This window comes from Elaeis guineensis, chromosome 10 (genome assembly GCF_000442705.2).
Source record: "Elaeis guineensis isolate ETL-2024a chromosome 10, EG11, whole genome shotgun sequence".
Taxonomy (NCBI): domain Eukaryota; kingdom Viridiplantae; phylum Streptophyta; class Magnoliopsida; order Arecales; family Arecaceae; genus Elaeis; species Elaeis guineensis.
In genome coordinates, this window is record NC_026002.2 from 20,217,463 (window position 1) to 20,232,851 (window position 15,389).

The 15,389-nt window shown below is 41.6% G+C and overlaps 1 protein-coding gene across 1 annotated transcript; it reads right to left on the reverse strand.

Annotated features, from left to right (window-relative positions):
- Positions 1-883: 883 nt before the first annotated feature.
- LOC140852137 (cation/H(+) antiporter 19-like) lies at positions 884-9,934 on the reverse strand. The gene is made up of 4 exons (XM_073245072.1): positions 9,696-9,934; positions 9,277-9,535; positions 4,953-5,951; positions 884-4,834 (listed from the first exon to the last, which is right to left on the reverse strand). The coding sequence occupies exons 1-4, from the start codon at positions 9,917-9,919 to the stop codon at positions 3,605-3,607; spliced, it is 2,712 nt and encodes a 903-aa protein (XP_073101173.1). The 5' UTR covers positions 9,920-9,934; the 3' UTR covers positions 884-3,604.
- Between the last annotated feature and the right edge of the window lie 5,455 nt (positions 9,935-15,389).

Consider the following 15,389-nt stretch of genomic DNA (forward strand, 5'->3'; position numbering starts at 1 on the left):
GCTTCTCGCATCTATACACAAACTCCTCCTTCACTGAGGAGCTTTGATAAAAATAAACAGGGGGACATCTACCATTTTAGATGCAAAGCCACTTCAAGAAATAGATCAGATAAAGCTGATCTGAGAAGGCCGAGGTGGAAACTTAGCCTAAACTTTGAACGATCAAAAAACAAGGATAACCCCATAAAAGGACCGTCAAAAAGTCATCCTTGTCCATAAAACAAGCTGAGCTGAAAATCTTGACTGCCCTAAGAGCAAAGAATAATCCTATAAGTAGATCCTTGGAAGCTCAAAGCATCAACAATGTCGACCCAATCTAATTAAAGTAGAGACGAGCTATGAAACTAGTGGCAGAAAAAACCCTTAAGAGGATCTTTGAAAGCTCGATGCATCAGCAATGCCGACTTAACTTAAGATTTTTGAAGGAATAATCACATAAATATACTCAAATCCACCTCAAGGATGAGCCAAGCTAAAGAATATGCTATCTCGACCTATGCTATCCAACTTAAGAAAGCTTGGGGAAGCATTATCAGCTGGTCCTTTTTTGGATATCCTGTAAAGAATGAAACTTGATTATTAGAGTGATCAAGGATACTTATATGGATAATATGAATCTCAACGTCCTATAAAGATCTATTAGAAGATTAAAGAGGTGATGAATTTGGTCCGACAACAAAAAAAAAGTATTATATTTTATATAAATCATAAAGATTACATTAATTCCTTTAAATTTCAATCAAAAGGCCAATACAAAGATGTAATGCCCTAGTTTCATTTGGAGGCCTATTTGACTCTTTTGAGTCTTTTCCACCTTGTTTGGAGAGCTCATGATATTAGCTCGGAGGAAACTATCATGGTATATTTAACCATCTTTCAAGATACACCCAGGACCAAATCTATTCTTGTTGTTGTATTCCAGCTTCACTTATTCTTCTTTTAAGAGTCATGTCTTACAAAGATTAGTTAGTCTTGTTCTAAGAGATTTGATCTGGTTTCTCCAAGTTGGCCAATGAATGGCTAGTGATAACAACTTTAACCAAGCTATGTTGAAGATCATTGGCCTAATCTACTAAAAGGTAGGTCAAATATTAATAGAAAATAAGCAATGCAAAAGAAGGCTAAGAGGGCCTCGTTATTTTGTTACATTCAGCTATGCATAGACTGAAAAGGTTGAATATATAAGGTACTCACTTCACCCCCGATTTAGGCTAATGAATCCTTCACCATCTTTAACCCGCCAAAGCTTCAAGGCAATCTGATGTTCTAATTGTGATGATTCATCGTCGATGATAGTTGAGGTAGAATGAATGTAGCAGGTTGGAAGTTGAATGCTGGCATAGCTAATAAGGATAAAAATACAAAAGGTCCACTCAAGTAAATCATAAAAAGTTTAGGGTATAGGATCAACCAAAGATTGGTGAGAAGCAGTTGACTTGCTATATTGAAAAGTTGAGAATTAATTCTAATATCGTAGTTCGGCAAGAAGACCCACATGAGATAATATCTAGTCATACCTGAAAGATTAAAACACACAAGTTGACCAAAACTTGGTCCTATTCACTATGGCGACCAAAGGAATATTAGGAAGAGATATTAGATTAGAAAGAATGAGTATTAAAGAGAATTATAGAACAGACTTATAACAGGATGTACTCCAATGAAAAAAGAATCAAATCTCCATCAATGTGGATGGTAAAAAAAAAATTCCTATGAATATAGAAGACCTTTCCAATAATACGAGGATCGTTTGGATACATAAAAGTAATCCATAAAAGGAAATATGGCAAGAGCAAAAGGTTTGAAAGAAATCAAATGAGATTTAAGTGAATTTGCCAAAGGCAAATATTTGATAAGAAAGTGATCCTTGGTCAGCGGCATTGTCAAGAAGTATGAGAGCAAGTATGAGAGCCTTAATGCTCGATAGGATTGGTCCATGGTCCCATCATAGCTCCAACTATGGCATTTTGAATAAGATTAGTTCATCCATGGAGTTGGGGAGCATCTTTGGTGGCCATGCTTAGGGCTTCTTGGTTAGCCATGCTAGATTGATCGGACTCACCCTAAACTGTGGGGGTAAGACTAGTGGCTTTATGGTGGTATATGAGCTAGAGTTGGGTTCCGATTATTTTGCAACTGCTAGGGTGACATAGACCTTTATGTTCTTTAGACTATTATGATTAGAGCTTGCGTCTGCTGGATGAGTAGATTAAAATGCGCGAGGGTGACCACTATTAGAGGCTGAGGTAATTGAGATGGTGGTACTCTAATTGGGCTCAATAAAGAGCCATTGGAGCGATTTGAAGTGTGTGATGCCCCCCACATGATCTCATTATGATTCTAAATTTCTCTCTTCTAAAACGGGTCAAATGTCCTCCTTTTAGCATCAATATATTGCTACTGAATTTTGAGATCGGACATAGGTCAATATGGCCCGAAGTTAGGTGAGATCAATGATGTTGATGAGGCTCCTGATTTCAAACACTGGATTTAGAAAGAAGTCCTCTTGTCGGAGTTTTTCAGGTATGGATCGTCGGATGCCCAAGTTGTCAGTTGAAAATCAAAAATAGCAAAGAGAGAAAAGGAAAGAGAAAGTGAGAGAATGAAGATCTTGATTGTTAGGAAGACTTACCACAAGGTCCTCTACCTCCCGTTATTTATAGAGATGAGGTTAGCGGCTAACTCCATGATGAGTAGCGGCTATTCTTGACCATGTACCATGGCTAACTCGTTGCTTAAATGTGTCATAAGGCTAGTTACATCGTCCGGCTATATCAGGTGCCTTATCCACGTGACAATGATTGTGATAACGTTTCTGGCCTTAACTACCTTGGAGTATTGTTGGCCGGTGCAATCGTGACTTCAAGTCATCCACAATCAAGGTAAGGAGATCGGTTGGTCATGCCAAACTGATCCATCTCGGATCATATGGAGATCAATCTAAATATTTTCTTCATTGTATTTATAGGGATGAGGATTTAAATCTGCATGATTGGAATCTCAAGATATACGGATGAGTAATTGAGATCTTTTCTTATCTTTCTGGATGGTGAGAATATGCCTTTTTTGTCGTACGTGTTGTAATTTAAACTGTTTACTTACTGGTTGGTTATGATATGCGTGTTATCATTTACTGATTTTTTTTGAGGATTAGTTGGCTGTTGATTTTATTGGCTATGTATTATCATTTGATTTGTCGGGCTGAGAGGATGGCCGCAAGTCTGGGCCATATCAATTAATTTATCTTCTGTGGTAGAGCATGGGGAGGGGATCGAGGAGAAAATGGGTGGCAAACGTGTGAACGATAAAGGATAACATGCGCTGCTATTCCCCGTCAGCGCGAGCATGAGGCTCCCTCCTCCCTTCATGTGGAGGGCCTCCTCAGGTCGTATGGAAGAAGACCCACCACGCCCACACCCGCACAGCCAGCCTTGTCTCTTTCTTCTGCGGGAGGCCGCTGACGGACAACCTGCTGTACAAACATTATTCTACGGTTTCCATGACTATTTGCACACCAATTCAAAGGAGATGACGATGATCATGCGAAGGGCCCATCACCAAAGGAAAACATATATGACGGGGCCCACCCCGAGACCCCTGGGTCTCATTTCTCTATTTCTAGTGGCCGGTGGGAGGACCCCGGCGTCATAGCTGGCACCGGAGTGTCGGGCACGTCCTCGATCTCCGCCACCTCCTCCACCAACTTGGACGGGTCCGCACTGGAATCGTAGCGCTGGATCACCAACACCGACGCCGACGTCGAGAACTCCGAGCACGCCAGGTAGCTTCCCACGGGACCCAGCTCCGTGCAGTCCGTCCGCTCCACGAGCCGCGGCACCCCGGACTGCGGCGACCTCCCCACCAGAAAGAGGTTGCACCGCCCCAAAGCCTTGATGGCCCTCATGACTTCCGCTCGCTCTGCCACCGCCTGCTCTTCGTACTTGACGGACGGCGAGTTCTCCGGGCGCTTGTTCACCAAGTCCGACAACGCTGCCCCGTCGGCGGCGCTCTCGTCGGCGTCGACTTCTCCAGAGGGAGGTGGCAGAAGGAAGCGAACGACGGTAAGCGCGATGCCTGGATGCTCGGCCATGCGGGCGCCATAGGCGAGGGCCTCGCGGTCGTCGGGACCTCCGAAGAAGAGGACCGCGATGGCATAGGAGACATCGCTGGCCAAGACCTGGACCGCGCCACCGAGTCCGCGGTCGACGAGGATGGCGACGGAGCAGGGGGCGTGGCGAAGGACGCGCTGGTTGACGTTCTGGTAGGCGGTGCCAAGGGACTCGAGGGAGCCGTCGAGGCTTTGCGTCTTGTGGAAGGGCAGTATGATGAGGGCGGCGCGCTTCTGGATGGCGCTGGCAACGATGTCCTCGTGGATGGTGTGGAGGTCGGAGATGGCCGTCATGGGGCGGATGGCGACACTGCTAAGCTGTTGGTATGCCTCGAAGGCCACCACCACCTGGTCGCCGTTCCCCGCCGCTCCCCTGTTGAGCTTGTTCCAGAAGGGGAGCCCATTGCGGCGGGCCTTGTGGACCATGGAGATGGCAGAGGAGCGCTCGGAGAGCTCTATGAGGTGCATGGCGTAGACGGTGACGCGACGGCGGCGGGTGCCACGGGAGGACTCGATCAGGTTGATCATGGTGGGGATGTTGCAGTTGCCGTGGAAGCAAGCCAAAACGCGGAGATCGCTCTCGGCGTCGGCGCGCTCCACGGTACGGTGCTTGTAAGGCGTCCCGCGCCGTGCCGGCTTGTAGATGGCCATCACGATGGGCGTGGTGATGAAGGTGGTGAACAGCGCCATCAGCACCAGGATGGCGAACGACTCGTCGTTCAGCACCTGTCGAAGAGTTACAAACAACCCGTAATCGGGTGGGTCACCCTCCAACGTAACAGAATCAAAAGGAAACACAAACTTCACATAACCTAACGGAACGCAATTAGTGTTGAGTCACCACCTTGCGGTCCTTGCCGATATTGAGGACGATGAGCTCGACGAGGCCCTTGGTGTTCATGAGGAAACCGAGGGTAAGGGCCTCCCGAATGGGTATCCGGACGATGAGTGAGACGATGACGGTGCCGGCAATCTTGCCAAGGCAAGCGTTGGTGATGACCAGGACGAGGAGGCCCCAGGAGCGGGCCCCACTAATAGTGGCGACGTTGGTCTTGAGGCCGCTGGACACGAAGTAGAGGGGTAGGAAGAGGCCAGAGATGAGGTCCTCCACCTTCTCGATGAGCACCCCGGCGAAAGGCCCGTCCTTGGGAACGATGATGCCCACGATGAAGGCCCCAAAGAGGGCATGGATGCCGATGGTGTCCGTGACGAAGCCCGCGGCTAGGACAGTGGCGAGAGTGGCACAAATGTAAGACTCCTTAACAGGCTCGCCATCAAGGCAGCGGCGGGCCATCCAGGCGAGGGCGGGGCGGAGGAGGATGGCGGCAAGGGCGACGAAGGCGGCGCCGGAGAGGAGGACCCAGAGGGAGACAAGCGGGGAGCCAGAGCCGGAGAGGGCGACGGCGAGGGCGAGTAGGATCCAGGCGGCGACATCATTGACGGCAGCAGCTGACATAGCCATGCGTCCTAGGTCGGTAGTGAGGAGCTTGAGTTCTGCGAGGATGCGAGCAAGGACGGGGAAGGCGGTGATAGAGAGGGCAACGCCCATGAAGACCAGGAAGGGACCCTGACGTGTGCCCTTGACGACAGTGGTGCGGAGGACGACGGAGGTGCCGATGCCCAACACGAAGGGGAGGGAGATGCCCGCAAGGGCGATGGCCAGAGCTTTCTTGCCAGTGCGTCGAATGGCCCGGAGGTCCAGCTCCAATCCAACGAGAAAAAGAAAGAACAAGAGGCCGAGGTTGGCGACGGTGTCGAGTACCGTGAGGCTCTGCTTGGGGAATACGGAGTCTAGGAACCTCTTGTTGCGGCCCAAGGCCGAGGGGCCCAGCAGGATCCCTCCCTGCAGCAGTACGGTATTGATTCAGCGTTAGAACCCATGTTCGACGGCAAATCTTGCTCACCAGCGTCTAGTAAATTAATAAACAAACAACCAGCGGCGACACTAGTAAAAAGTAAGAAGCTCTATACTGGATTAGATATCAAGGTTTATATGGGCAAACAAAACTGTTTGTGTGGATGTCTTCTAAAAAACAAATCTCTTCTTAAAGGACATGCTTCCTGGTGACAACTGTCCCTTCGAATATCTCTTGGTGAAGTGTCTTAGTGTGAAAGTTCTCCCTTTAGAAAACGTATTTCTTTTGGTTGTCTTCTAATTTTTTATAATAAGTAGGGTCATTTGGAAGTTCTGTACGTCACAAAAAAATTATATATTTTAATAATACTTGAATAAAAATCTACAAGATAGCAAACTCATTCTTCTGCAAGTTGTGTTATCCGTTGTTTTCTTCCAACAGTTTATACCATTTCGAATTCAGACCCTTTGTGACACATTTTTAGCATTGCAGAGAGTGGTGCATGTTCTAATCATTGCTATGCAGCGCCCATCAGAAAAATGGGGAGCTCTCACTCATCTTTGAGAGATGCTAAAGGTAGTTGTCAAGCACATGGGTAGAGATTATTAGGGAGCCGTCCATTTTCGAGGTAGGCTATGTTATGACGATCCAAGCAAACATCGTTCTTTGTGATGCAAAAAATGCTACATATAAGAGGGTATGGATTCTCTGTGCATGTTTTGCACCGTACAAAGCTGTGCACTCTTTGACGGCTATACCACATGATCAATGTGGAGATAGATGATGGTTAAACATGGCACGATATATCTTATCGAATTGCATGGCATAAATGCAGCACACCCATTTATGCTGTTTGACAACCACATCTATCTTTACATTTGGATGACATGGTGGCCATCGATGGAAATGTAGCCACTTGCAATGCAAATCATGCACCGCAGAGGACCTCAACTCATGTAGAGGATCCTAGGTCCATTGTCTCTAGAGAGGTTTAGGGGAAAACATAACATAGCCTTGCCCACCTTTACAATATTACATTATCATTATCTTAAATTAGAGAAATATTTTGCAAAATTTTGTTTATCAATTTTCAATCTCCATGTTGTCGTGAACTTTCGGTCCAAAATTTTATAACAAGTATTGTTCTTTAATGAAATATGCTGTGAAAGATATTAAAACCTCGTCTTTGCTTGATCCGTATTTCTCCCGCATGATGAGAGCCAAACTAAAATAATTATTTTTTTAAACTTATGTGCCGTCGTATTTTTCATTCAACTCATTGCTAGACATAATATAACAAGTGCAGTAATCATATTATCATACTAGTTAGAGCTGGGAAATCAAATAATCAATTAGAAGAGTCAACAATTCTAGCTTAATTATTATTTTTTAAATTTAGTATATACAACTTTGTTTATTCAATTAACTGATATATATATATATATTTTTTTTTTCTTTCAACTCATTGCTAGACATAATATAACAAGTGCAGTAATCATATTATCATACTAGTTAGCGCTGGGAAATCAAATAATCAATTAGAAGAGTCAAAAATTCTAGCTTAATTATTATTTTTTAAATTTAGTATATACAACTTTGTTTATTCAATTAACTGATATATATATATATATATATATATATATATATATATATATATATATATATATATATATATATATATATATATATATAGACTTCAAATTAACAATCTAATTTTATATTTTATTTGTAATTTATCAAATATGCATTGCACAACGTTTGCTAGTAGTAATAAATTAATGTTCGAGAGGGCCTACTGTGTGGGAATACAAGCTTTATTGAAACCTTGATAAGACTAGATGAACATCTAAAATATAAGACAAATAAGCAACAACGCAAGTATCGTAGTTACAGGACCAGCATGCAATTTAGAGCCATTTATCCAACCCATTGATCTGTTAGATTTGTAATATTTACTTAACAATATATAACTTATATTATCATTCTGCTTGCTTTGGTATATAGCTAGTAGATATTTTTAGTTCTCCTTTACCCAAAAAACAAGATATTTTTAATTATCTGCAAATTTTAGTTATTTGTTATGATAAAATAAATTATGAGATATGTTAGGGTAGAAACAATCCGAAAGCTGATTTAGGCATCTTTGACCTATTAGCAAGTTCCGTCACACTTGGATCAGCCTTGTAGGGAAGCTCGACCTTACTGCGTTTGCTATGCGTGAAAAACAATTGCTAGGCGTCATATGCGCCCATAATTCTTGGATCATGTTAGATGTCTTCCTTAGGTAACTCAGAGAAAGATATTTATGGTCAAAGCAGGAGTGCACAGTCATGGATATGCAACCGGGGCAGGTTTTCTCTGCAGGGTATCGTATTCCACTTGGAGTTGTGGCGGGACTCGAATCTAAATAAATAACAAAAAAGGTCGTATGTACTTTATAATGAAAATAAGAAAGCTATCGAGCAAGGAAGATGAAGCCACGTACAACAAGAAGGAGATCCTATATATGATGATGTGATCCTTGGAAAAGTGGAGAAATGGAGGGATTATATTAATTCCAGAACAGTTGGTACATGGTTGACCCTTCTAGGGAGCAGTATTTGGTGTTCTATTATTTAATTAGTTTATCAATAAGTTCCAAGGTAGGAAGAAGAAGTGTACAAAAAAGAAAAGGAAAAAAAAAAAAAGACGGTAGGAAGAAGAAACTTAAGGAAAGAAGAGATGGAAAAATGTCTAGCACCACTCGAAATGAAATCCTTTTTTGTACATGTCATGATTGAGCTCGGGATCAACAACCTTGCTCTCCTGGATCTTTTCACGGCTGTTAGTGTTTCTGTTAATGTTTTGGTTATCTTTTAATGTTCTGTTTATTTTTTCCTTACTGTTTTGATATTCTCTGGCTTTTTTGAATTCTTCCTTGGTAATTTTGCTCGATTCTACTAATAAAGATGGTGGCTATTTTCTAGCCTCCTTTTTCATAAAAAAAAAAAAAAAAAAAAAGTGATTGAGCTCGGGATTTTCATTCCTAACGTATGCATGTATTATTCGAATCGAGGAAGCAAAAAAGGGAGGAGGGCTCTACCTCTATATTCATGTTAATATCTCGGAAACAACCGAGCAAGATAACAATCCCGATAGGATTCTTTTTCTAATGCTTGGGCTGGAGTGTTATCATCGATCATCATCTAAATAATATTTGACAGGGTAGATTTCCTCTTTTTATAAAAAGAAACTCAACCGTCAAGTACTAGCTAGCTAAAACTACGAGGGAGGACCGTTGAAAAAAAAAATAGGAAAGAAGAAAAAGCTCACGATGATCTCTGCGACGACGCGGGGCTGACGGAGAGGCCGGAGGAGAAAAGCAAGGGTTCGAGTGAGGACGACCACCAGGCAGATCTGTAGAATGATCAGCGGCAGCGCATAGTGCAGCGGGTCGTCCCCCTGCCACGCCCCTTCTGATGTTGCCTTCATCGGCCCCTTGCATGCTACCGTCGTATTGTTCGTCGTCGCCATCTCCCCCACCCACCACCTCTCTCTCTCTCTCTCTCTCTCTCGCCGCCCGCCGCTCTCCCTGTATATATGTTGATTGTAGGAAAGGGAAAAAATTAAAGAAAAGACAGGCAACGATGGTCAGGGGAAAAAATTGCTGCACAATGGAAACTAATAAAAGAGAAAGAACTGCTAGCTATCTAGCTGCACACAATGACATAATAGCAAATGAGATTGCCTACCTCTCTATCCCTAGGAGTAGCAGGAGAGTGGCGGTGACGTCCTCTGTTGAGAGGAATTCCACGAGAGCTTGGGTGAGAGCTGAAATCTCTTGATCCCTCTCTTTCTCTACGTGTGAATTGAACTCAACCAAACTAGTTGTAGGTCTTTTGCGGGCAGTAGTTGGTGGGCGATTGGCGATGGAGCTGGTGTGGATGTCCCCCGTCTCTCTCTCTCTCTCTGCCATTTATAGCCTCCACGAGCAGCCATCCGTGATAATGCGCTGACCTGGCACCCCTTGGTTATTTTTGACCCGGCGTTAGCTCGCGAGCTACCTTAAAAGGCCCCCGAGTTATAACTTACGCCGACCCCCTCTCCGTGTTTCCCGCCAATGTTGCGTATACGGACGCCAACCTGTCTAGGTACGTTCCTCCGCTACGCCTTCTCGTTTCAATCCATCAAACGAAGGAAGGAGCGAGCAAACGGATTTCCAGCTGTTTGTGTGCTTCCTTGTGTAGACGTGCCCTTTTTCTTTTCTTTTTTTTCTTTTCTTCCTACTTCTCTCCTTCCTATTTCCTCGAGAAAGATTTTGTTTGAGCTATCAGACTTCGAACAAGTTGAAGCTTTCGTAGAATAGGACGTTTATGTGCTAGACTTTCATTCCAATATATTATTGCTCCATTATCATATGTTAAACATGGGTTACTAACTAGTTGAAAGTCGCTGATCTCACGCGACACGTCTATTAGTTCATCATATTAATGTGTGCTTTATTGAAAAATCATCAGCTGAGAAACATGCACCGATCTATTGCAATCGGGATATTTGAGCAACTTCACATTCATACTCTTTAGGAGATATTTGGTTGGGAGAAGTAAGGATTTGAAATCGAAATGGGTTATTCTCGTTCCAACCGTTTGATTGAGAGGAATCCCATTCCGATTCCGATTCGGAGATGGAATGGAAATGGCTCAATTTATATAGAACTCAATCCCTATTCTCCTCTATGGATTCAAATTTCTATTCCAATTTCGATTCCGATTTCGATTCAGATCACGAACCAAATACTTCGGCGAATTTAGCCATTCTAATTCCGATTCCAAGCCATTCTGATTTTTATTCCTATTCTAATTTCAATTGCGAACCAAAAACCCCCTCATAGAGGAGAGTAGGGATTGAGTTCTATATAGATTGAGCTATTTTTATTCCACCCCAAAATCTAAATTGAAATGGGACTCCTCCCAACCAAACGGTTGGAATGGAAGTCATTCGTTCTGATTTCAGACCCCCACTCCCTCCAACCAAACATCACCTTAAATTCAATTTTACTAAAAAAAATTAACAATATCCGATATTGGTAGCATGATCACTAAATTTTCAAGAGAAGTGTCTCTTCGGGACATCCAAAATAAAATTTTAAAATTATGAATCACTAAAGAATAAAAATTTTAAATATAGTTATAAAAATCTGACATCCGTTATCCATTTTGCTTTGGATAATCTTGTTTACTTGTTTATTATATCTTGACTAACTTATTTTAAGAACGGATCAGGTGAGCATATCGCTATTTAGTGGACACTTGTGCATCTCTCTCTCTCTCTCTCCAATCTTAAAGTCCAAATATCCAATTTCATTGGGAAAAACTAATCCAACAAGCACTAGGAAGGTCACCGTAAACAAGTGCATTTCCTTATTTACTATTGCCATATAATCTACTATCTTCTTTTAATGTACGAATCATGAGATAAAATAAAATCTATTTTTCAGGTTTTGCGAGTTGTTGTCAATAACTTGAGTTCAGATAATAATCTAGTTTATTGCAGACGGAATAAGGGACGATGCATGGTGGAATTAGGTGCTCTATGGTTAAATTGAAAGTGTAAATTAAAGTGCTCACATATCAAAGTCTTGTCCTATATCACTCCGGGCCCTTTCAATGATCGACATGGTAGGACCCAACCTGATCCCACTTGTCAGTTTGCCTTGTCGGGCTACAAAGTAAGTCTATGAAATCTCAACTGTCACCGTAATATGATCAAATCCACTGCAGGGCAGAAAATAAAGTCCGACGGACTATGATTAGGACATCAACAACTTCTAGCAAACCACCTAAATTCCTATGGTGCAGCTAGCACATCACGAAGTGCTATATATATTTTTACTTGGCCACCGTCAAATAATAAATGGCTATCAAATAATGCACAGATAAAATATGCATCCATAAATTACCTTATTTGATGGCCGTCAATGTTTATGACAGTCATCCATAACTGCACTGCATTCTTGGGGTGCAGTGCATACCAAAAGGGTAAGTGCTTTCTAACAAATTGTTCAAGACCTTAAGACTTCCTCGACCTGGTCAAGTGCCATGGCATGGCAACGTTATTATTATGATAATATTTTTTAAATAAAAATTCGTACACTCTTGTGAGAGAGTACGAGAACCGCTTAAGAGAACGGGATAAGGAGGACTACTGTACCATAGTTCTGTCTGCTCCAACCCTTCCTGCTCAGGGGTAGTCGGTGGATAAGTTGACCAACACATCCCACGGTGTGAGAAAGCCTTAATTAGGAATACAGTAGCTACACGCTTTCTTAATTTAACTATTAATTAGACCATTAGATGGGTATTTTAAGAGCAATTATTGGAGTTGAAAGGTTTATAAGTGGACTTGTCCATTATAAAAGACTGGCTTATGTGATAAGGATTCAACGTGGTTGAGAGCTTTAATAAAGGAACCAAATTATTCTTAAACTCCGCCATCAAGTCAAGAGACCAGGGGCGGGGCCTTTGTGGATTTTTTTTTTTTTTTTGGTACAAGTAGACTATCACACCATTTTAATATAAATATAATCTAGAGAATCAGAGTACAAAATATCTCGCATGGCTTAAGAGCAGTCGTCACCTTCACACCAATCCAGCCTTCGGTGCATTTGGCAACAAAAGAGACAGCCCAATCCGTGGCACTATTCGATAGATTTCTTGAGGTGAGAAAATACATGGTTATTTTACCATATTGGTAAAATGAATCGAGTAATATCCATATGGATCTATTATCATATTTGAATATATGTCTGATAGAGACTAATTTCAGCATTCAACTTAATATCCAGTGTTATGGTGTAGGATAAAAGGCATCATTAGTCTCATATTGATTGTGAGTTAAGAGGACTCTTGACTTATATAAGAATTAAAGACCACCCATCCCACATGAAGCACCTTTTGAATGAGAAATTATTGCATGCACCAAGTGCAAGTGATCAGGGCAAATCACGGAGCATATGCACGATAGATAGCACACAATCGAGATTGATGAAATACAAGGGGTAGCGTGGCATGTTATCCACCGTGGGATTTGATGTGGTCCAATTGCACCTGATGCATGCAATACAGAAGCCTTTTAAATGGCAAAACTGTGAGGCTCCTGAGCCAGAATGAACAAAACCTCATGTGCTAAGCCAAAAGCTCTTACCGCATGCATCAATGGCACACCAGGTAGGAAACCATTCCCATGATTGTCAGAGCTCCTCATATCTATACATAGACGACTCCTTCACTAGGGAGTTGTGATAAAAATAAATAGGAAGGCATCTACCATCTTAGGTGCAAAGCCAATCCAAGCAACCGATCAGATAAAGCTGATCTGAGAAGGCTAAGGTGGAAACTCAGTCTAAACCTTGAACGATCAAAAAACGAGGATAACCCCATAAAAGGACCGTCGAAAAGTTGCCCTCGTCCATAAGACGAGCTAAGTTGAAAATCTTGACTGTCCGAGGGGCAAAGGATAATCCTATAAGTGGACTCTTGGAAGCTCAAAGCATCAGTAATATTGACCCGATCTAATTAAAGTAGAGACGAGCTATGAAACTAGTGGTGGAAAGAACCCTTAAGCGGTTCCTCAAAAGCTCGATGCACCAACAATGCCTTCTTAACTTAAGATCCTTGAAGGAATAATCGCATAAATATACTCAAAGCCACCTCAAGGATGAGCCAAACTAAAGAATATGCTACCTTCAAAAGACCACCTAAAGGAGGTGCCTGAATACCTCGACCTATGCTATCTAACCTAAGAAAGCTTGGGGGAGCATTATCAGCTTGTCCTCATTTGGATATCCTGTAAAGAATGAAACTTGATTATTAGAGTGATCAAGGGTCCTTATATGTATAATATGGATCTCACTGTTCGATAAAGATTTCTTAGAAGATTAAAGAGCTGATGAATTTGGTCCGAGAACAAAAACAAAAGTATTATATTTTATATAAATCATAATGATTGCATTAATTATTTTAAATTTCAACCAAAAGGCCAATACAAAGATGTAATGCCCTAGTGTCATTTGGAGAACTATCTGACTCTTTTGAGTCTTTTCCACCTTGTTTGGAGAGCTCATGATATCAGCTTGGAGGCAACTATCATGTGAAAGAAGATCGTAAGTATATTTGACCACCTTTCAAGATACATCCAAGACCAAATCTATTCTTGTTGTTGTATTCAAGCTTCACTTATTCTTCTTTTAAGAGTCATCTCTTACAAAGATTAGTTAGCTTTGTTCTAAGAGATTTGATCTAGTTTCTCCAAGTTGACCAATGAATGGCTAGTGATAACAATTTTAACCAAGCTATGTTGAAGAACATTGGCCTAATCTACTAAAAGGTAAGTCAAATATTAATAGAAAATAAGCAATGCAAAAGAAGGCTAAGAGGGCCTTGTTATTTTGTTACATTCAACTAAGCATAGAGCTAAAAAGATTGATATATAAGGTACTCACTTCACTCTTAATTTAGGCCAATGAATCCTTCACCATCTTTAACGCGCCAAAGCTTCAAGGCGATCTGAAGTTCTACTTGTGATGATTCATCATCGATGATAGTCGAGGTAGAATGAATGTAGTGGGTTGGAAGTTGAATGCTGACATAGCTAATAAGAATAGAAATACAAAAGGTCCACTCAAGTAAACCCTAAAAAGTTTAGGGTATAGGATCAACCAAAAGATTAGTGAGAAGAAGTTGACTTGCTATATTGAAAAGTTGAGAATTAATTCTAGTATCGTAGTTCGGCAAGAAGACCCACATGAGATAATATCCGGTCATACCTGGAAGATTAAAACACACAAGTTGTCCAATACTTGGTCTTGTTCACTATGGCGACCAAAGGAATATCAGGAGGAGACATCAGATTAGGAAGAATGAGTATTAAAGAGAATTATAGAATGGACTTATAAAAGGATGTACTCCAATGAAAAATGAATCAAATCTCCATCAATGTGGATAGTGAAAAAAAATTCCTTTGAATATAAAAGATCGTTCGAATAATGTGAGGATCGTTTGGATGCATAAAAGTAATCCATGAAAGGAAAAATGGCAAGAGCAAAAGGCTTGAAAGAAATCAAATGAGATATAAGTGAATTTGCCAAAGGCAAATACTTGATAAGAAAGCAATCCTTGGTCAGCAGATCAAACCTATAATTAGAAGGATTTTATTCTATGCGTATCAAGGAGGCGATGATAAATATCTCATCAGCTTTGTGATCCTTAGCCAAAAAGATATAGAGGGCATTGTTTATACCACATCTCAATAATTTAGCTAGTGGTCATAAGAAAGTGCCACATGAATTAAGTTTGATCGAATTAAAGTAGATAAGAACCACGTGACATTTGTTAAACTGGATAAAAAAAAAATCATACAATAGGTAGAGACTCAAGATGAACCATAAG